The sequence below is a fragment of the Vicugna pacos genome, chromosome 4 (assembly GCF_048564905.1).
Source record: "Vicugna pacos chromosome 4, VicPac4, whole genome shotgun sequence".
Taxonomy (NCBI): domain Eukaryota; kingdom Metazoa; phylum Chordata; class Mammalia; order Artiodactyla; family Camelidae; genus Vicugna; species Vicugna pacos.
This window is the reverse complement of record NC_132990.1, coordinates 41,006,894-41,029,980: the sequence shown is the minus strand read 5'-3', so window position 1 is coordinate 41,029,980 and position 23,087 is coordinate 41,006,894. Positions and strand designations below refer to the sequence as shown.

Below are 23,087 nucleotides of genomic sequence, written 5' to 3'. Positions count from 1 at the left end.
AAGAGGACCCCAGTCATGGACAGTAGGGGTAGACGTGGGATGTTAAGCCACACGTGGAATCCCTTATTCTCCTGCATTTCGTCCAAAATCTGCCTTTCCTTTTACAGAGCACACGTCGCCTCCCTTGTCAGTGTCATCTCATGTCACTGAGATCTCTCGCTCAGGACTTGTACAAGCAGCTTGGCTTCTCTGGGAGATAACATATTCCTACAAATGGGGCAGCTAGCTTATTTGGCTTTTAGCAGATTTTTGAAAACGAGGCTAAATTGTTCCTACTCGTGAGAAACTTTTCAGCAAGTCCAAATAGTCAAATACATTTACGTGAAGTTACTGCTTGTTGGTCTGAAAGCCTTGTCAGAGTGGTTCTCGTATTTAATTTATGCCATTTACGTTTTGTTGTCATTTTCCTGTTTTCTTCCCCTCCTTCTTGGTGTACCCTTTTCTTTTTTTCCCCCCAAACGAAACATCCCTGAGTGGATACAGTGCAACATCTGCATCAAGCAGTGATTGTCATTTACGAAGCATGAAGTGAAAAGGACAGAGAGATCACGGATCCTTTCTTCCAGTGCACACTTTATCATGAACGTGTTGTGAACATGTGTGAGTCTTCAGCGGGGGAGAGACATAGATTGCATGTGGGAAGAAAGTTGTTCTCACTCAAAAATCTCAAAATACCTCAAGATGTAGTCACAGGAGATGTTCAAAGGACAGCTTTTAAAGGTGCTTTGTTACCAGTGAAAATACGGCTTGGCCCTCTTTCAAGGGACAGATTTGGCAACTGTGGCGAAAAATGCAAATCTCCTTTCTCCACTAAAGGGGGCTGACCATGTACTGGTTTCCACTGTTTTGTTCTGGTTCAGTTGCTAGCTGTTTCCTGTCCCCTAGCTTCAAAAGGTCCGTGCCGTCCCAGTGAAATGCTTGCACTAGTGGAAACGACACAAATTCAAATCCAGTACCTCCTGAAGCAAATGTGGGGAACAATCTTTTTCCTACATCGCCCATGGGACAAGGGAGGAAAAAATTCTCAGCCACTTCATCAACTGAGCCAATTTAAATCCTCTAAGGTAAATGGGAGGAAACAAATGATTCCCTTTGCAACTGAGCAGGAATTACAGGCTGACGATGGGAAACACTAGGCCAACAGAACAATGAAAACAAAGTTTGACATAAGTTCAAAGCTCAAAGGGAAACACCAAGCAGACACATTAAGCATTGCCTATCACAAGCCAATCATAAAACATACATTGCATTTGGAAACGGCTTGGTTTAATTGAGTGCCTTCCATTACCCTGTTTTCCTAGCAATCAGTAAAGTAATCTTTCCATTAGAAGGAAATATGACTCTTGGAATTAATTCTTTATACAAAGAGCTAGCAGGAGTGACATTTACACCAAAAAGAACCGAGTCCCTGTAGCAGCATAATAAGCAGTCTACAGCTGTCTTCTTAGACACTGAAGGTAATTTGGTTCAATGTAGTTAAATTAATTGAATATAACAGTAGTTGAGAAAGAGATTCATTACTTTAAAGCCTTTTTGTTTTTCCCCATTGGTTTGGAATGCATCAATCATGAGGTGGGAGAAGACTCTTTCATAAAAGACGAACACTCCTGTTTGATCATCAGTGAGGAGGTCTGTGGTGTCGCGGAGATGGCTCTCAACCATCTAACTTCAGGACAGCATAAGAGATTTAAAAAAATTCGAAGTTTCCACTGATGGAAACGTCACAAAGCAGGTGTGCATGTACGTGTGCATGTACATGTATGTGTGTGTGTGTTTGACCCGGAGAAACGGGCACGTCTTCCTGAATTGATGGCCAGGCTACCCTTATCGGAGATCACAATTTTCACTATCTTATACACAAAGCTCTTCTCTAGCTCCCTTTTAAACAGTCGTATTTCGGATCTGACAAGACCAAAGGCATGAAGCCTCCTGAACACAGGCAACACAAATGGCTTGGAAGTGATGCTTTTCTGCTGATCACTTTGATTGGAGGGCAGGTGAAGTGAGGACTGGTACTAGGAAGTCTAAATTGTCTAATCCTGACCTCACTTCTTGTATTCTGTACTTTTAAAGGTTGCTGGGGAAAAAAAAAATCCCGGGCTAGATGGATGATGCAGTTTCAAACTACATAGGAAATTGTTTTGGCTTTGGGGTGTATTACTGCTGTAGAATAACCCAGGTCTTTTATTCTAATCTGTCAAGGTTTTGCTCTATTTTTATAATACAGCATTTTGGAGTTGAAAAAATTCAGAGGCCCCAGACTGGAAGGACATAGAAAGTCCCGCCTCCCCCTTTATTGCTGCTCTTTCTAACAAACTTGTTAAAGAGAATGACTACAAAGAACTCTTTTTCACTTTGTACATTCTCTTCCTACCTCTTCTTTGCAAAAAAAAAAAAAGTGATTAGAGAGAAAATGTTTACATGAAACAGCCCTGGGACCCTGGGTTCTCGTTTACTCTAATCTTATTAGCAAAACATTGCTGATGCTCATAGTTTACAGGCTGTATTTCTCTACTGAAGACACAGTGAGCACCAAAGTCAAATTTCTTTCACCACCTGAAATCCAAAGAAAAAACTGCTTTTTGTGTCCTGGTGAAAAATAGGAAATAGCTATTGTTTGGTCAAAAAAGCCCTGGACTCCACAATGTTATTTGTGGCCTAATTCTTAAAACAGGAAAATGGCTCCAAATGTGTATTTTTTTTCCTCCAATAGGTACCATCTTGACAAGGCTTTGATGTCATTGACAGAAACAGAGAGTTTATAGAGAGGCTGTGCCTTACATTTATTCCTTTGTAAACTTATTTCCAAATTGGTACCATCCTGCTACTGACTACAGATGAAAACTCTGGCTGGGAAACCAAAATCCTGATTGTCTAACATAAAGGTAACATATGACACAGAAGGTAAATAACATCAGAGAGCCTGACTGAACCTCCTTTGCTAGTAGGTATGGTGTCTTAAGCCACAGTGCCTGTGCACGTGTAAGTAATAATCATATATAATATTCTCAGATATTATATACTTATTACATACATGCACAGCGCTTTCCAAGACAGCTACAAATTTACACATGCATCAACTATCTAAAAACATAGAAATCGGTAAGCCTATTAAGCGGAATTTTCTTAAATTATATTTGAACAATCAACAGGAAAAGTAATCATGTAAAGTACTGCTCTGTTCTCATAGGTATCTACAATAAAATTCTATAAACAGTTGTCTCCCAAAACATACCTGAATAAAATTAAAAAAAAAAAAGATAACACCCAGTGTCCTATATTTGTATATTTATGGTCATTTCAAAAACAAACAAATAAAAGAGCCCCACTCAGGTGCATATTTACATTCTTCAAACTGTAGCGGTGAAAAATAATTCTATGAAGTGCAGGACATTCCTAATGTTGCAGTAGTGACATTTTCCTTAAGTCTTCATGAACACATTGCTTTTGTCTTAATGGTGATGCATTCCACGACTATGAGACAGTTCTCTGGTCGCCTTCATTTGCAGACGGTGGCACAGTCAGGATTAAAGAGCTCCTTGTATAACGGAGGAAAGAGTGTATTCACTATGTCTGGATGTGACTGTTTAAACACCTGCAGCTTCTCCCCGTGCAAGTTGCAAACTGCCGTGATGGTCGGTATCTTGGCTATTAACTGCAGAATGGAGAGACAGGGAAGGAGACAAAGGGGGAAGCTCATTAGTGCTCTGTCTTCTGGATCAGCGTCCTTCCTGGCCCCAGATGAAGGCAACGGCTTCGGAAAAAGATGTTCAAAACAAAAGAAGGCTCACTTTCGGCTTCTCCTTTAGAACCAAAACAAAACACAACCTCCCCTACTCTCTAAAGAGAAAATAGAAGGAAAGACAGCAGGACCAAGCTTCCTAATTCGTTGTTCTTATGTAAAGTATGGGAGGTAGTTTAGTTTCATCGTTAAGAGAAGGTGCTGGCTCTGCAGGCTGACTGAGTTGGAATCCTGGTTCCAAAATAGCTCAGTGGCCACGTGGCTGTGACATAGTCAATGTCTCAGTTTTCTCATTTGTACAATGGGCTTACTTGTAGCACCTGCTTCATTGAGTTGTATGGACGGAGGTTATTCATGTGAAAAAGTTAAGAATACTGCAGGCATGAAACACAGTTGTTAGCTAATATTATTATCTATCATTTCCCATAGGTTTTTATGATGTGAATATTAGATTTTGAGTTGTGGAAGGTGACAGTGTTCAGAAAGTGTAACCTAAACCATATGAGGTGTAATTCACCATGATCTGGACGGCTTTGTTGTTACGGTCACTAGCCTGCCTGCACCTACCTCTCTAATCCTTGCCCACTGCATTGCGAAAATGAAATCTGTACTCAATCAAGACAGACTTTGGGAGGCCAATGGCACTTAGCTTCCTTAGGGAGGTGTTTTAAAAACTCGTGGGAGACTATCCACTTATAATTGTTGGGTTTTGCTATATAAGTATCATGTATTTTTTTTTTCGAATTTAAATACCCAGAAGACAGTGTTTTACAATAATTGAAAATATCCATAGTTTGCTAAATGCTATGTAGGTCTTAGGAGATGGACAATTCTAGCTTTTAACATATTTACAATTTAGAAAACACTTAGACTCCATCATTTTGTGCCAGAATTGCTTAAAACCAAATGTCATTGTGATCAAATTACTGTGGGAATAAGACATGCTCTCACATAGACAACAGTTTCACAAAAGATAAGCTTGATAGTTCAGAGAGCCGACCAAAGGTGCGCTTGAAAGCGATGATAAAACAACATTAAATCAAATCACCAATTAGGCGCACTGTGCTCCCTACCCTATTCAATAATAAGAAACCATTTCAGCCTTTGAAGTAAAGGAGGAAATAGATGATTAGTTACGTTGTGGCTTTTCAAAATCAGAAATTTCCACTCTTTCATTAACTTTCCTTTTAACAACTAATGACTATATTATCATAGGATGAGAAATTTAAAAATAGCATCGGGATTAGGGTTTGTTGACATACTCATTAAAGGGATCTAGAGCACATAAAGAAGTTTGGGGTTCAGACTTTCCGTTTCCACTGCTACTTAATGATAGGGACAGAAATCAACAAATGTAAAATCTTTGTCAATAGAATGGACGTTAAATTTGAGACTGAGAATCCAGACTTTCTCTCCATCATTATGAGCTACTTAAATTTGTAGCAGACGATTCTACTAGACACTGGAATTCACAAAGCTGTACTGCTACCGCTTACAGTCAGGGGGGGAAGACAGACAATAGAAAAGTTACCACACAGTCAAAAGCAGCCTGAAAACCTGTGGCGAGTGTCACGGAGGAAGGGCGCTGGGAGAAGGGGTAGGTAACCGGACGTTCTGGCTTCTCAAGGCAGGCACTTCTGAGAGAGCGCCGTTTCAGCCGGGCTCTGAAGGAAGGGAAGAGGGAGGGCTCACTAGATGCTGGGGCTGGTGGTGTATTATATGTTCCAGGATCACATGCAAAGACGCTGAGGCTCCTGGTGCTTTGTGAGAACTGAAGGAAGTTCAGTGTCGCGGGAGCAGAGGCGAACACGTTCAAGGATGAAGCTGGGGAGGCTGCAAGGTAAGATTATGTGAGGTCTCGCGGTCTCTGTTAAGGTCTTTGGAAGAAGGGCTTTAAGAAAGATGATCAGAATCCCATTCTGAAAGATTCCCTTTGGGTCCAGGGTGGAAACCTATGTCTTTTCTGTATTTTCATAGGTAAAGTGTATACAACAGTCCACTTAACTAGAGTCCCCTGGGATATTATTCAAGCTCTCCCAACCAGCTGGGTCACACAGAAGGAGACTGTGACAATTCTGGAACACTTCCTGCGCATTACGATTCTCCCTGAAATAGCTATTGAATGCAGAGAGGCTTTGATAGTGTTCTATAATCATCTGCAGTTCAACTGTGATGTGTCAAGCTCCTCAGGCATACAGAGGCAACTCTATAATGCTTGCCAATCTTTAGTGTGCCCAAGAATCACGGAGGTGCTTCCTAAAAACGCAGATTACTGGGGTCTGCTCCTAGGTATTCTGTCTCAGTACGTCTAGGTACTAGGACGAGGCGCTCAGACTTCACATTTGAAGCAAATACCCCTGAGGATCCTGGTGCAGTGGGTCCGCAGAAAAGAGCTTGAGAAACACTGTTTAAGAGGCTCAAATCTTATACATTTACAACTGGTTTTCCAAATTGTCAGGTAACTTCTTTATCGTATTTGAGACAGTGCTGGTAACTGAGTGTAAGGTTAGCTCCTTCTCAGGAGGCAGACAAGGAAATTATCATACTACGTAAAGAGGATTACTTAGTGAGGAAAGTATGGGCTTTCAAGCTTGACTGTCTGGGTTTGAACCCCAGACCTACTAGTTACAGCTGTGTGACCTTGGGCACGTCATTTAACCTCTCAGCTGCGTCATCCGTCAGATGACAATGACAACAGCTCCTATCTCAGAGGGTTGTTGTAAGGCTTAAATGAGTCAACACGAACCGTCTGTGGCACTGCCGGGCACATCCCTGCCGTATCTGTGTTAGGTGTCATGCTTCATTCCCACTTAATGCTTCCCTCGAGGAGACAGTCCAGGCCACCACGCTTGTTCAGCCAAATGAAATGGAGGCCACGAACTCAGCTCACCCCTTAGCCAAACACCAAAAAATTGAGTGTGTATCATATGTTAATGCATGGGAAAATGAGCCATTTACTTTTGGTGAAATGAAAAAGCAACATCATATTGATTTTCATTTTCTTGTAGCAACCAAAGTGAGTTGCTCATTTAATAAACTGTGATTCATAAAGTAGAATCCTATGTACTACAAATCTTAAAGCAGTTTTCTGCTCCTTTAGAGGAGTGGTTGAGAAATTAAATGTGTAAGAGGACGACTGAAATCCTTCTACAGTTACTCGTCTGTATTGGAAATATTTAACCATGTGTTTGGCTTTGGAAAGTAAATATGGACTCTGGCTTCTTTCCTGGCCAAAACTAGATTTAAGGAAGTCTGGTTCAGGATCTAGCTCTTCCGTCTCTTATGGGATTTGGATCTTGTCCCTGTTGCTTATCAGTAGTATGGGTCAGAAGTGAGAATTGCTCTTTGTTAAAGAGCATTGGGACCACTTGAGCAAAGCGCACCCCAAAAGGCAAAGAGCTTCCCCAGCCTCTGTGCTCAGATGAGGCTGATTTAAAGGCGTCCACTCAGCTGTGGAAACGGAAGTGCTGACAGGGCGTCCATCACTCTGGAGGCACGACGGATGGGCGGATGGGCCGCGAGGCCACGGCGGAAGCAGCGGCAGCACTTGTCAGAGCCCGGGAGGGCCGGGTGGAGGGAGCAGCAGGCAGGCACTTACTGCTCATTAACATCACGACTGCAGCTGGGGGACCCCCATTTCAAAGGGAGCTCAGAGCAGCCTCAGCAGCAGTTAATGGCTCAGCAACTTTGGAAACAGCTGGGGTGGCGATCCAGAAGTACTTGGAGATGGAGGGGGTAGTCAATTTCAAATCGTCACGAAATAAATTTCTTCATGTTTAAATAATCCCCATAGCAGGAGTAGACAGAGGGTCTATAAAAAAGCCATTTTCACACTCATCTCTCTTTTATGACAAACACTTCTTGTAAGAAGGAAGCTTTAGCTTGTATCTACAGGGGTCTCCAAGAAGAAAAAGCAGCTATTTGAGAAGAGATAATAATACCATGCTTCTTTCCAGAAGGTGGTTTTATGAGAGCATCCACAATTTTATAACTGGTACATTTGATGTCAGAAAACCAGAACATGCAGTGGTAAAAACTAGTGATCTTGCTCACGTGGGCCACCAGGCCATCAAGCTGCCTTCCAATCCAAGGCAGGAAGCCAACAATGGTTTGATCAAAGTGGAAGAAACTTCAGAAGCACTGATTAAAAACAGGGCCCATCAAGTGAGGCTAAATACAGCCATGTCACTTATCTACTTACTTTCATTTTTTCGGGGTTTTCTTTAGCTAAATCTAGACACTTGGCTTGGAATTCTAATCCTGAATAGAGCTATCTGTTCAGGTCACAGCCCCCCCGCCTCCCGCATCATCCTTACTCCATCCTGGTATCCTTGCTGTATCGAATGCTTTTACATCCTGCAATGGCCGACTTTAGAAAGTGGACACTTGGTTCAGCTGCACTTGGAACATAATCAGACTGAGAGCCAGCAAGTCACTTTACAAATGCAGCAGAAACTATAAGTGACCTACGAAGCTAGGACCCAGCCATGCTTCACCATGATCAGGGCAGCAGAGAAACCTGGCATCCAGAAAGGGAGAAGAATACAGTGGATTCCCAAAGAGAGAGAAACTTGCGAGATGGAGAATTTGGAAGGCCTCCTGATTCCTGGTCCCAGCATCTCCTGAAGGGTGGCTGAATTTTTGACCATAGGTTCCATAAGATTTCTCTCCATTACTTTATTATTTTCTTTTTGCTTAAGCTAGTGTGAGTTGGTTCCTGTTACTTTCAGGAAAAATTCCAATTATTAACATGTAAAATAGGGCTGTGTAAGCCTTCCATCTTTCAAGCTTTTATTTAATAACTTGGTACTGTTATAACAGAAAGACAAATTTCCGCCTCTATGTTGCTGATACAGTTTTGTTACTGTGCCAGAACTGAAAGCCTGATGGGAATGCTGACCCCTGGATGCAGGCTTTATAAACAAGTGCATGCTTTGCAGCTTTGGGACTGGAACATCATCTTAAGTTCAATTACTATAGTGCACAGAATACTAATTTGAATTTGTAAGACTTGGAGGAATCAGTCTATTTGTATAGTGATTATAATGGCAGAACAGCTGAACACCTGAAAGCTATCACACTGGACTGAACATTAGAAGGCAGAAGAAGGTGTCAGGAGGAACGTCTGTTTTTCTTTTTCAGAGTCAAAGAGTATTGTACTGAAGGGACCTTAACAACCATGCAGTCCAAACTCCTCATTTTGGAGAAAAGAAAAGTGAAGTCCAGAGAACAGATGGGCTGCCTCCCCTAGTCATATGGGGCTTAAAAATACATATGCATATATGTATATATGTATATGCATATAATACACACACACATATATATATGTACTTTTTTCCACAAGCTTTAGTGACAGTGACCAGTGTTAGCTCAGTTCCTGGCTTCACAAATCCAGAATCCAAGCAAATCTATTATTCATAGCCTGAATGTACCTTATACTTTCTTACCTCTGTATCATTGCCCCATCACTTGGAATTCCATACTCCACCTCCCCAACCCTTTAACTTCCATCTTTTGAAATAGAAGTAACTCATCACAGATTAGCTCAAATACAGACATCCATTGGGTAAAAACTGCCCAGCTGAAACAAAATTTCTTCTGTCCACAGTAACTACAACAGCACTTACATGCCATCTGTTAAGAACCATGCAGCTTGCTAATATTTGATCTCACTTAGTCCTCAAAATAACCATGTGACATTGATACTGTCTTTAGTCATGTTTTACAAATGAGGAAACTGAGGCACAAAGAGGTTAAGTCACTTGTCCAGGGTGACTAAGCTGGCCAGTGGTTCTGATGGCTTATTATAAATATGCTACATATTATCATTATGGCGATGAGGAGAAGAAACTGGGTCTTTAATAGGATTTTTTTTAACCCCAAACAAACAGATTAATATGTAAGGGTTGAGACCTTCTAGTTAATGGATAAGAATTCCTGAATTTTCAAACCTTCCCTAGGTCCAAGTTTGGTCAAAAGTGTAAGGCTTTGCTGCTTGCACTTAAATTTCAGGAAGTGGGCATGGGGAAAGTGCGTTGGAGACTGTTTCCTCAGGATGAAATTTAATGACTATGTCTGAACTCTGCACCTCACCTGAAGTCTGCTAGACCTGTTCAGGGTCAAACTGGTCATCTTTGCACACTGCACAGAAGGCAGATCTACTCCACCTCCGGGGGCTGCGACCTGCACCCCTGGACTTGAATACATTTGGGTACGTGCATATTTTTCTAGAGATGAATTTCATAATCTTTGTCAGACTCCCCAGAGCATCTATAAATAACAAGTATTAGGAAAGCTCATCACGCTTTTAGAAGCACCGTGGAGGCAGAAAAGCTCTATGACTATGAAGACAAGAGAAGAAATTTCTGAAATGATGAGAAGATCGGTGGTAGGGTACAACAGTTTTTTCCAGATTTAAATAAAGTTCCTTTTGGGGAGTGTGAGTTTGATGAGAAAGTGTCCCTGTATGTCAGTGACTGCATTGTCCTTAAAGTATCAAAGCATCAGGAACTCAAGAGACTGGCCCTCTCCTCCCCTCCCTCAGCATAGATAGTTGATACATCTGAGACTCAGACACATGGAGTGACTTAAGCAAAGCCACATGGTCCAGAGCTGTGTGCATAAATGAGAATCCCGTTCTCATTCTGTTTCCTGGTCCCTCCACATTAGTTCACAGAACGTTCTATCAAAATGATGACTCTTAGAACAAAGGGTCTACACAAAACTCAATATTTACACATGATCTGTGGAAGCCATGCTTTGTCATCTGGCTCCAGTGAATTTTATGTAAGAAATAATCCTCTTCTAACGCTTTCTCTGATCCCCAGCTTTGCAACATACTCTTTCTATAAGGAAAGAACTGAATGGATGTTAACTAGACTTACTGTGGCGTTCATTGCACAATACATACAAATATTCAATCACTATGTGGCACACCTAAGACTAATATAATGTCATATGTCAATTATACCTAAAAAAAATTTAAAAAAAAGAAAAAAAAATTGTGTACTTTCCCCACTAAAAATGGAGAAAGCAGAGCTAAGCTGACATTTACTTGGTGTTTTAATTTTTCTTCTTGCCATTAAGTATCTTTCATCCTCAATTTCTCTGTCTCCTCTCTACCTCAAACACCTCAGATCACCACCAGGACCCCAGGAGGTAGAAAATAGTATCAGCATGAGGGTTACTCTCTTAGGGGAGTAGTAATCACAATGTCACAGTGTGTTAGAATTTATGCAGTGTACATGTCTCATTTGAACCTAAAAACACATCTGTCCAGGAGTAACAAATTGTAATCTTCATTTTACAGGTGATGAAACCACGGTTTTCTGACACGCAGATGATCCCCTTAAGCAGAACAGCAACAGCTTTTGTCTAACTCTGGATTTTATCAAGTTCTTAATTTTGCAGTGGGAAGTATGGGGACCAAAGTCCTTGGGAGATCCCAAGTGCAGGCAATGTCCCCTGCCCACTTAAACTAACTAGATGGATTTATGCATGTGCTACAGAGCAATAACGGAGACAGATGAGTATATCCACATGACCATCTTCTCAGCCCAGTGCATCTGAAAGCAGGTAGAAGTTTTGCTCTTATCGGGGAAGAAAACTGAGGTGCAAAGAGCAGGAGATTTGTCTTTGCCCACACAGTAAGTGAAGAGTTACAGCAAAGAGAACTATCACTCTACAGTGTAGAAATGTTCTTCCTAGTGATGTGTTAAGTTTTACAAGATGTTACCATAATGAGGCAGCATATTTAACTCATGGAGGGTTTTTTTATAGCTGTACTCTGATGTGCAAAGCAAAATCTGATAGTATCTCCAACAGAGTCTTCGCCCCACCCCACCCCCCTGCTTTTTTTTTTTTAAATAAAGCACTTCTAGAGCAGAGTGGGAGGGTTTTAATGATAAAAATGCAAAGAGTAGGATTCCTGTTGTTTTTAACCAAGAATAAGGGCCATTCCCTAGTTGCTTACCCTTTAAAAAAATTCCAGTTCTTAAGAAGTCAAAGACATTTTAACTTCTAAAATAATTCTGGCGCTCTAAAAAAAAAATTCCAATTCTAAGGAAATTTAAGATACTTGAATAAATACTATCCATCATTAGAAAATGCCTTCGTCCTCTTAAGATCATTTTACTTTGGTAAACAACTTTTCTCAGTATTCTTCTTGAAGATCACTTTTAATTAAGCTGAATCATGAAGTGGATGGTGTGGTACATGCATTTTGTCCCTGAGATACTGCATTTTGAAAGAATCCCGGATTAGAGTTGAAGAGATTAGAGCTGAAGGGAAATTTACAAGGCATCAGTCTGATCTACTCTGGGTCGGACGCTCATTTACAACATAGCTGAGAGGAAACCGAGCAGTGCCTTCAATAACCTGACCGATGACAGGGAGCTCACTCCTCCACACAGTGCTCTATCCCTCTGGTCAGCAATTCTCATCATTTTATAGTTCCTCCTTGTTTGGAGTGAAAATCTACCCAGAAGAATGTTAGGAAACTTTTTCCCAGCCTGACTCCTATGGGGCACAAGTCTCCTCTTTCGCCACATGTGATTTTTGAAGACCTGTTTCCTAGCTTCAAGCTTTTGTTCTTCAGATGAAACACCCTTATGTCCTTGGATTTGTCCTCCTCTCCCCGTGGTTCAGGTCCATCGGCACCACCCTTCCCTATGATAGTCACGTCCTCTCAGTCTGTTGTAATTTACTAGTCTCCCTTTTAAATTGTGCACCTTAAAATGTACGCACCATGGGAACCTGCCGGAATTGTTGTCGCTGAGGACCGTCCCTTCTGTGGGTGACTCACCCTCCTCAGCTCACTGCCCCGGCTTTCAGTGATGCTGGGTCTGCGATCTGAGGACCTACCTTTGCCAAGGTCTCATCATCCAGGTGATTCTTCTGAATCACATGTTGAAGTGCAAAATAAATTTTTTCCTGAAGCTTCTGGACCTTCCTTGGTTCTATCAGCCAGGCTCGGTCTGACAAAGGAAAAGAACGGGTAAGAAGGGGAGGGAATGGAAGCCTTGCTGCGTTTCACCTGCATATGTAAGTGCGGAGTTTCAGGCCCTTTTCAAGTTAGTTCTAAATTGCTTCTGAAGATTTATAATTATTTTTGTAAAACAAATATTTTATAAGCAACGCCATGATGACACTAATGAATGATACCCTGACATGGGAAATCAGGATGGAGGCAAGGATTCAATGGTTCAGAGAAACTCCACGTTTCTTGTTGTCCATGACAATTTCCATCACTTACTCTTTCTCTGGATATCTGCTTAGATTTTCTTTCAAAGTGTAAGTTAATGATTCGTGAAGAAATGAATATAGAAGTGAAGAAAATCTGTTGTGAAGGGACACTTCTGGGATTCAGTTACCTCCCTTCCCTCGTATAAGCTATGTTATAATTTAAATGGTATAAACATGAATCAGTTTAAAAAAGCAACCCCGAGCCCTCTTTTCCTACACGGAATGTTTGATGAACAGGATAACCCCTCCTTTCCTTTAGCCTGTTCTCCTTTGCTTTCTTATTTCTTTCCTCCCTCCATCTCTTTGTTCCCTCCTTCCATCCCTCCTTCCTTCCTTCCTAGAAGCTTTATACCATGGTGACAAAATTCAGCCCAGCATCAATGCCTTGGGTTGAAACTTCAACGAAGAGACACCTAGAGTCTCCAAATGCTGAACAAAATACTCATGGAAAAGCACCTGGACATGATCCTTCTGAGCACAGTTGAGGTCAGGTGAGAAACTCGATTCTGTAAGCCTAGACAAGGTAAGGACAAGTCTAGCCAACAGGTAAGCACACCCTTACGTAAGTGAACACAAAAGCCTTCAGTGACAATTGTCAGTCAGAATAAATTAAGTTTCCCTGCCTCTCCCTTCCCTAAACTACCTGGAGCTGACTGGACAGTGGCTATTATGGCCAGAACCTGCGTGGAAGGGTGGGATCCGCCATGAGACGGAGCTTGCACAGGCTGGAAGTCAGTCTTTCCTCCCTCACTGGATATGGCAGTAGGCCAGGGGGGCAAGCTAGGTGTCCTGGGGCTGCGACCAGGGATGGACGATTCCTCACTGGGTAGAGTAAGCTAAATACCACGCTCCCAAAAGCAACAGAATTCGATGGCTTTTGCACGTTTCTTCCCAGCAAATGGCTCACACGTAGTTCAGCTGATTTCCAACTCATAAGAAACAGGCTTGTCATCCATCTGGGGCAATGGATTGTTTAGGTATGACATGCTGTGTCTTAAACATTTGCTGCTAGGAATTTACTGACTTACCACATCCATACTTAAAGAGGACAGTGAATTTTGTAACACTTCCTCTGATTAAGCAGGAACCCGAGTGAAACCACCTCCCTGATCCTAGACTCACAGGCTTAGCACCGGTCTCTTTTGAGCTGTGGCCAATGGGAGCAATCAAGTGCAGTGAGGAAATGGCAGGCGGAAAATGATCTGACGTGTGGTTGCTACCAGAAAAAATTTCTTGTCTCATCTTCCATTTGTCTTTGTGCTGCTAAGCCTGAAAACTTTCTAGGTTGTTTTTTTTTTTTTTTTTTAAGAAGGCCTGGAGGAACAGCTTGATTTTAGACAAAGCCACAAACAAACAAACAAACAAGTCAAAAAAGAACTGTGAGAAATAATATGGCAAGTAATAACTAAATTCCATTTTTTGATAAAGTAGTTAAAAGTCAGAAGCAGATTTTTAAAAATCTTCATAAAATTTAAAAATTAATAAATGAAGCCTGAGGGATTAAAAAATGTACAGGCTGTATTATTGGTAGATATGGCAAGAGTGATACGTCAATGTGCACCGTCACAGGGAAGACGGGTTTCTCCCAGCCTCACTGAAAAATACATTACATATCAGAAGTGATCAAGTCCCTGGAGATAAACGGGTTATAGAAGGACTGAGTCTCTTGACCATAAAAATGATCAGGAATGTGTCTTTCTTTCCACAGAGAACTGTCAATGACGCTGCTATTCCTTGACCCAAAATCTAACTGGACAGGCAGCTGAGGGAGTGACTCTGAATTCTCATTCTGGTCGAAGAAGGAACGGTGCATTTATTAGGAGTCTATACATTTTCAGGCTGACATACGCTTTTAAGAAGAAATTCAATTGCTATAGCGCTATTCGATCTATAAATGTCACACCTTATCTTCTTTGAAACTTTACTATTTATTGCATTTAGAGCGAGATGACGTCTTTATTATTGTTGTTGTTGTTGTTGTTGCTGTTGTTAAACACTGTGTTCAAGGTCACACAGCTACGTGGTGACAGAGCCTGTCCTAGAATGTTTCCCGCCACATCAGAGATTCTTCCTTTTCCAGTCTTTAGTAGAAGCCACTTTCCCCTCTGTTGTCCTCACCTCCTTTTAAAGCTCCTAATATAGCTAAAAAGAAAAAGGCACCCGCATTTGCCCGAAGTGAGAACACCAGCATTAACTGGGGTAGAAAAGTCAATGAAAGAGATATTTAAAGAAGAGAAAGTATGTTTTACTTTTTTCAGACCTATGCTGGCTCTTTCATTCAGGCACACTTCTCCTAAGCCTCACCTTATTGGACATTTTCCCTATGCCCTTTATTCTTAAAATCAAAATAGAACATAGTAGGAACTAAGCACTAACTGTCTTCATTTAGCTGTTATGGAATAATGTTGCTTTTCTGAATCTGGAGTGATCCTTACCACACACCCTATTCTTGCTTTTGGGATAAAACTGACCACCTTAATTAAATCCAAGGTTTTGAATTGTCCAAAAATATCACAAGCTTGCTAAAGAAAATACAGTTCTTTTAAAGTTTCTTTAGAGCACCTCGGTTTAGGTAGGTGCAATTCATGTTAAAGATAGCAAAACAGGGTTTTTAAAAAAGGTAAGGACCTCAGACCTCCGTACCTGGAGATATCAGAACAGCAGATGAGAACAAAGCAATCTCTTCCTCAGTTAGCTGCAAGGAACACAAATTCTTTGCAAAGTCAAATGCTTCATTCACTAGGTCATCAGAACCTAAAAAAGAAGGCACATTAAATGAAAATACTTCAACAGAATGGAGCAATAGTAAGAAAAGTCCTAAAATCAAGAAGTTATTCAAGGATCTGCATATTAGGTGCACAGAAAAAACATTTCCAAGTTCCTGACCATAAAAAGTGATTCAGTGGTAATTACAGAATGAGAAAATCGGTCAACATCTTGACCAGGTAATGAAAGTCAACATTACCAGGGAGGGGCAGTTGGAGATGGTGTGTGCCCATTGTAATATCCAACTGGGAATGCATAACTCCATTCTAATCCTGTAAGTTTGAAATCAGCTCCAACTAACATTTTTTAAATTAGTGATTTGGGGATCCTTTAGTGTTGAGATCACACTCACAGAAAACCTGAAACATTATGTGCCGTGGGCCAAGGGCTCTCAGTCTTAGTGGCACTTGTAGGATGTCACTGGCAATGTCGGATATCCAGGGGCCTCAAACTAAGTTGTTAAAAAAAAATCCAAAAACTTCTTATAAGAATGGAGATGAGATGACTTTCACTTAGGTAATTTCTCTGGAAATTCGACTGAGAAGCCAGCATTCATTTATTTTTAGGGTTTAATGAATGGCTTGCAGGTCAGTTGCTTAGCCATTGTGAGTTCTGGCAAAATAATACTTCATCCCTATCCTGATCCTTGGTAAATGTTTATTTGATGAAGCTGGAAATATCCCCAGGTTGCTTGCCAAGGCCTTTCCTCCTTTCTTGAAAATCTAGCCTTGGAGATGACATGGATGCGTATCAACGGCAGGAGGGACCCGCTGCCGGCCCCGGGGGACTTGCTGCCGGCTGCCGGATCAACTAACAGCACAAAAGGTGAGAGGGCAGTGGCCTTCTCTGATGCCCGTGGGCAGGATATGGAACAAATGGTTCCGTCAGTCGTTAAAACCTTTCCTGGCATCAACCCATCTTTGCTAACGTTCTTATCCACACCATGCACCGATGGCTGGATGTGAATGATCTGCTTCCAGAGACTGGCTCTGTCCCGGCCCCCCCACAAGAATGGTCTGGGGATCATATTGGGCTGGTTGGCAGCCACTCTGTCCGTGCTCCGAAAACTTCATGAACTGACAAGGGGAATGTCACTGCTCTGAGTGGGACACAAGTGAAAGAGCTCCTCTTTTCAGTATCTTAACTGATGATTATACGTTTACATAAGAAACTTAAGAGGTCACCTGTGGACTGCCAGTGGTCTGCATAATATACTTGGTGACACGGTAAAGTAGAAGGTAAAAGAAAAGCTGATCTGATCAGAATGACCTGTAATGCATCCAGCTCTTTTAGAATCGGTTTTCATTGATTTCTGAAAGAAGCATGGTTGGTCTCAACAGGGTCCGTGGGTCTCTCCTTCCTCTCATATTTGGAGACACAATTATAAAATCAGAGGAATTAGATGAAACATTGGAGGCTCACCTAGTCCAACACTTATTGAACGAGAGACTAGTTTACGTGAGAGAACCAAGGCATTTCCTTTACCAGTTTCAATCCGAGTGGAGAAACGGATGGTAGCAATGAAACTGTGTCATCATCAAAGGTAAACTCACCTAAGGCCTTGAACATCTGCATTCCTCCATATTTTCCTTCAAACAGAACAGTGTTGTTTAACGGGTTGAAGGCACGGCACATTCTCACTAAAACCACTTCCAAGCAACCTATGAGGAAAAAAAAATTACATGCAATATATAATTAAATGCAATAATAAAGAGATTACTACTGCAAATAGGTCAAGAGACTTCAAAAAACTTTAACACACACACATAGACACATAGACACACACATTCAGACACACCTCAAGATTCCTTCCCAAGTAAAACATAACTTACAAATACAGCTCTCTTGATGTTTTTGCGAGGAATCAGAGATAAAATACACTTTAAAGGTGACTAGAATGGAGGGCAACAATGTTTTCTTGGGAAGCATACATTTTTTTCCTATTTTTTTTTTTTAATGGAGGTGCTGGGGATTGAACCCAGGACCTTGTACATGCTAAGCACATGCTCTACCACTGAGCTATTACCCTCCACCTACTTTTCCCATATTTTGACTTATATTAAAGTTAATTTCAGCTCTTGAATTCACAGGTGATGATGAGTGGCCTAGACAGGAGCTCTGTGGCAGGAAATCCAGTCTGTGAACTTCCGTAGAAGTTTTGCTATGAGAAAATTTGCTTTCTGCTTCAGTTTTTAACACACTCCATGTCTATTTCTGCGTAAGATGATTTTAAATAGGGACTCCTTCAAGATGTTTCTTGAGGGCACCATTTATATCCTGATGTCTTTGAAGTGAGGGTTTCGTAGTCAAATGTTTTGGCAAAATGCTGAGTATTATCCACTCCAGGCAGTTATATATAATCGGCATTCACAGACCAAAGGCTTGTTGAAGTCCCAACATGAAGTTTGTTCAATCTTGACGGACCTAACATTTCTGAGTTCACTGTTAGCCCAACGGTGGCAGGACCCTTGTCTGCGGCCAGAGGGTAACTGTGGTTATTTTCTTCACTGGTATAGCTTCAGGATCTAGAAAAGTCCCTGGCACATAGTAGGTGCTTAATAAATCTTTATTAAATGAATTACTTTCACTGCCTTTGTTTCTCCCCCTGAACATTTTCTGACATCCTGAGGAACTACTGCTACATGGTTTCTCCATGTATTGGAGAAATGAGCCCCACAGTGTGTTGGAAGGTGACATGGAGACTCAGAAGTCACAAATTTGCATGAGAACATCATATGGTGGTGCGCCCAAATGTACCGCTGGTGCCTTTCTTATGCTGCCATTTATATTTATGTCCGTGTTTTATTTCCTTTGTTCTGATGACCTCTCTGCTTTCCCTCATGTGTCACCTTACCATAGGGGCTTACACACAAGAAGGGGTTGGCAAATATTAATTGAACACTTTCCTGACAAAAACAGTAATAGGTACCATTTATTCAGTATCTACAAAGTGGAAGGCACTTTCCTTGGCCCCTTACATTCTCTTACTTTCCATGTCTCGTCCCCTTGAACCCAGGTGGGCCTTCATGACTGCCTTGACCAGTAGGTGTAGCGGAAGTCACACTAGGAGACTTTTGAAGCCAAGTCAGAAAAACGCCACACACTTCTGCCTCATTCTCTTGGAATGCTAACTTTTGAAATCTAGCACCCATGCTCTGAGAAAGTCCAAGCAGTCTGTGGGGAGGCCCACATGGATAGGACTGAGGCCCCCAGCCCAGAGCCTTGGCGGAGCTCTGGGCTGTCAACAGTCAAGCTGCCTCAGTGAACACTGCATGGAGCAGAGACCAGCCATCCCTCGCTGAGCCCTGCTTTGCAGCTTTGGGAGCAAAATAAATGATTATTGGTGTTTGAACTATGTTTTGGTATTGTTTTCACCCAGCAATATGTAACAATACATCAAGTTGATGTTTGAGTCCAGATTTGCACCAATTTTAATCATTCGGTAAGGAAGCAGAAGCTACTTAGAATAATTATTCCATTTGGCTCAAGTTCAAAAGGCAGCTTTGCCAGATACTGGCTTTGTCGGTATTGAACACAGCCATTCACTTCTCTGAATCTTTGCTTCCTCCTCTGTGAGATGGAAATGATATCGAGCACACGAGGTTAAAGGAGATGTCACAGGTAAACATGAACATATATATGTAATTATGTAATTATGTGACTATTATTATGTACTGCAGCCCTGGACCATGAAGGTTCACATAAATACCATGGTGGTTCTTATTTTCTATTTTCAAAGGGGGCCAAGAAAGACAGATACATTTTTTTCCTGTTGGGGTAATGTCATCTGCAAAGCCAGTCGTGTGCAGTTTCTTGAGCTACTTCCGAAGTGACTGCGTGTGTCAGAGAGCGTGTGCGAGAGAAGGGGAGGAAAGATCAGAGCTCAGTGAGCTGTTCCCGGTGTATTCTGGCTGCAGGCGATCCTCATTAAAATGATTGGAAATGACCACAGAGCAGAGCTTCCCTAGCCTGGATTTCTCCCCCCCCCCCCACAGACGGCAAGCAGTACATTTTAGAGCCAGCTCAGCAATTCAGCCACCTTGACACGCTAATTACTTGCACTGCCTGTCAAGCTGGGTATCTCAGCCTCCGCAATTAATAGCTCCACTTTCAATACGCAAAATTGTATTTGACTTCAAAGGGGAAGTGAATGAGTATCAGGGCATTTTTATTACTGAGAGTTTCCTCTGGGAGTTGGCTGACAGCGTGGGTGGTAAAAATGAGCTACAGACCGGATGGAGGATTTTCTAGAAGCAACACAGAGCTAAGAGTAGACCCCCTCCTGGTCTAAAATAGGGCCCCCAAGAATCTTCTTGCTTACCTGACTTCAGAAGTAGGATCTGATCATTCTGACAGAGCTCCATGAAGCCTGTTATCCGCTTTGCGAACTCTACCACGTACTGGATGGCGTGAGTGATCTGGATGGCACACTGCTGCCACAGTGCTTCCCTGGACTTCAAGAGAGAAAACACAGAATGCACACGGAGTGAAGAACAACTCGGAGACTGTGAGACACTTAGGGTGGCCCGAACTGCCGCTCACCTGTCACTTGGGGACCATGGTGGGAATTTGTCCACCTTTGGAAGAGAAGCAATATTTTCTAAGACATAGTTTTGACCTATTTGAACCTTGATACACCACAATTATCAAAGTACGGAGGCTCAAATAACAGAAATATTGCAGTAGTACGTAAAGCTAGGTATTTATAGTTTCTTTATTCTTTTTTCCTCCATCCCCTCACCTAAACAAACTCAAGCTCTTACTCCATCGTGTAACATCAAACTCTTGCGCTGAGGAATAGCAATTTCATTCACAGGTTCCAATAAAGTTATTTCCGCATGTACCGGATGGGCACTAAACTTATAATATTTTTATGTTGTGTTCTTTCCCCAGAATGTATGGAGATTGCTTTTTCGGTACAAAAAGAATTTCAAGGGAAAATACATCAAAATCAAATCACTCTCTTAAGGAATACAGAATCCCATCAATGTATTTTGATGCTGGGGTTATTTTCTTTGGAATGGGAAGCATAAATTCAGGTATTTAACTCTGCTTTTTATTGACCAAAACAGTATCTATGCTTTTGTCCTCTTATTCATATGAAAGCGGTGAGATTTAATTATTTCAGTGGAGGGCAATCAGTATGTTGTAATCATGTATTTAGATATAGACACATTTGTATATTTTATTAAAATTTCATTTACTGGTAGATCTTCTAATTGTGGATCTCAATCCCGTAGGAAAGTAATGTGAGTCAGAACAACAACAACAAGATTCCTTCTCTTAAAATATTCTCTAACAGACACAAAATACTACTACTATGACTAACAATGATAATAATGCGGGGTGAGTTGTCCTTTTTTCCTTTGGGCCTTTTCTTAACATGTAGGGTGAGAAAAAAACATTTAGAATGCTTTTCTACATATCTTTGCAGTGTGTTTGCAATTATTATTACTGCTATGATTTTTTCAACCACTCCCATTCCTTGCGGCGCCCCCAGAAGCCACCATGAGATGTTCTAAAACCATTTGATGTGGGCACAGTCTCCCTGGTCACTCAAAAAGGGCAGTGGTTTTCAGTCGGGGCGGTTTTGCCTCCCAGGGAACATTTGGCAATATCTAGAGACGTTCTGCTTGTCACAGCTACGTCTGGAGGTGCTCGTGGCATCAAGTGGGTAGAGACCAGGGATGATGCTAAACTTCCTACAAGGCACAGGGCAGTTGTCCAGCCTGAAATGTCAACAGTGCTGAGGCTGAAAAAGCCAGAAATGGAGAAATCACAGAAAAGCTTTCCTGGAGTTTCCCAGAGTACCTTGCTTTGATAGGCTTTAATTTCTTCATAGGTGTGGGTCTGCCATGCCAGCTGGTGTAGCTCCTCCATCGTGTACTGACAAGTCTCCAAATGGGACTTGATGATGTTCTGTGCAATTCGATCTATGAGAAAGAATATCAATTTGAGGGTTTATGAATAAAATTCCACTCTGTTCAAAGGAACCTGCTCTTAATGTGTTTACGGTAGAAATGCCTTTTGGAGACACTCCAACTGTAAGAGCATCTCTTTAACACTACCGTCTATTTAAAAATCTCCAGACAAACTCTTCATTGCTTTTTTTCAATTTTCAGTCTTTTAGTCAAAAGTAACTGCATTTTCCGCCTTTTTTTGGGTTACAGGACTGGAATCTTACAAGTTGTAAAGTGTTCAAATAAATATTTATTTTTAAAATAAATACAGATCACTATGTTTCTTGCTTTTTGGCCTAAAAGTCCACTAACAATCTTGTAACACTTGTTACGCTGTAGCAGTCAGTGTAAACTCCAAATACTTCAAAATACTTTGAAAATCACTAGACCCCTAATATTTATCTCAGAAAGGAGATATTGAAATATAAATGTATTTGCTTATATTTTTTAAAGGAGGGTTAAATAATAATTGAAAAAAATAATTTTCTACAGAGGAAAGAAAGAAGAGAATGAGGGGAGAGGGACAGAAGGTAGACTTCTCTGACGGTATTGCTTCCCTAGATTTGACTTTGGAACCATGCAGAGATCTCGCATAATAAATAATGAGAGAGGGAGATGAAACATTACTCTCATGAGGTGATAATTCTAATGTCGGCTCATGAAGGCCTTTATATTCTTCTTTCAAATTTGTTATCAGATCAAATTTTTCTTTGAAAAAGTTAAAGAAGAGAAAATGGTTTTATTCATAAAAAAGTAGTAATAAACACAATCAGTCTTTTGGGGCCATTTATTCCAAATGAGTTGTATTTGGTATTGTATCTTAAATATTGATTATTTTGGGTTTGGAGGTATGTAAGTTGAATAATCGAACCAGACATAAGAGTTCTCCTTAACAACCTGCAGCGGGTCCCCGGGAGCTGGCTAGAACGGCAGAAGGTCCTCTCGTAACCCTCGCTGCTATTTGAACACATGAAGAAGCTGACATCTTGAGAAACCAAAGTACCAAAGTACTTCTCTAAGTGGGTTGTGAACAGAATAAAGATGAGCAAGTTTTCTGCCTGATAACTGTTCTTGGCTCATACAGAAAGGGAGTTGTTGTGTTTCAGGTTGTGCAATTTCTGTTCTTTCTAATTAGCCATATTTCATTTCTCCAGGACAATAATTCTCAGAGCAGGACTTATCTTCTTTTTATCTTGCTAAGCTTCTGGTATACATGGTGTGACACTGAATTTTAGTAATACAGAGAGTAAAAAAATGTAAGCTTAAACTTCTAATGAACCTTCCAAATAAAAAAAAAAAAACTTCATACAGTCTATTGCCTGGCACATAATAAACACTGAATAAAGGGTAGTCACAATGTCATTATTAGGACATTC

The 23,087-nt window shown here is 41.2% G+C and overlaps 1 protein-coding gene across 1 annotated transcript in view; it reads right to left on the bottom strand.

The window, feature by feature from the left end:
* Nucleotides 1–1,559: 1,559 nt before the first annotated feature.
* Nucleotides 1,560–23,087, bottom strand: part of RORB (RAR related orphan receptor B) — a 172,170-nt gene continuing 150,642 nt past the window's right edge. Inside the window, exons 5-10 of the mRNA XM_072959599.1 lie at nucleotides 21,563–21,684; nucleotides 20,073–20,205; nucleotides 17,305–17,412; nucleotides 15,629–15,739; nucleotides 12,605–12,717; nucleotides 1,560–3,655 (exon numbers count right to left, since the gene is read on the bottom strand). Of these exons, the coding sequence (XP_072815700.1) occupies nucleotides 3,500–3,655; nucleotides 12,605–12,717; nucleotides 15,629–15,739; nucleotides 17,305–17,412; nucleotides 20,073–20,205; nucleotides 21,563–21,684 (743 nt within the window). The 3' untranslated portion in view covers nucleotides 1,560–3,499. The remainder of the gene's footprint in view (nucleotides 3,656–12,604; nucleotides 12,718–15,628; nucleotides 15,740–17,304; nucleotides 17,413–20,072; nucleotides 20,206–21,562; nucleotides 21,685–23,087) is intronic.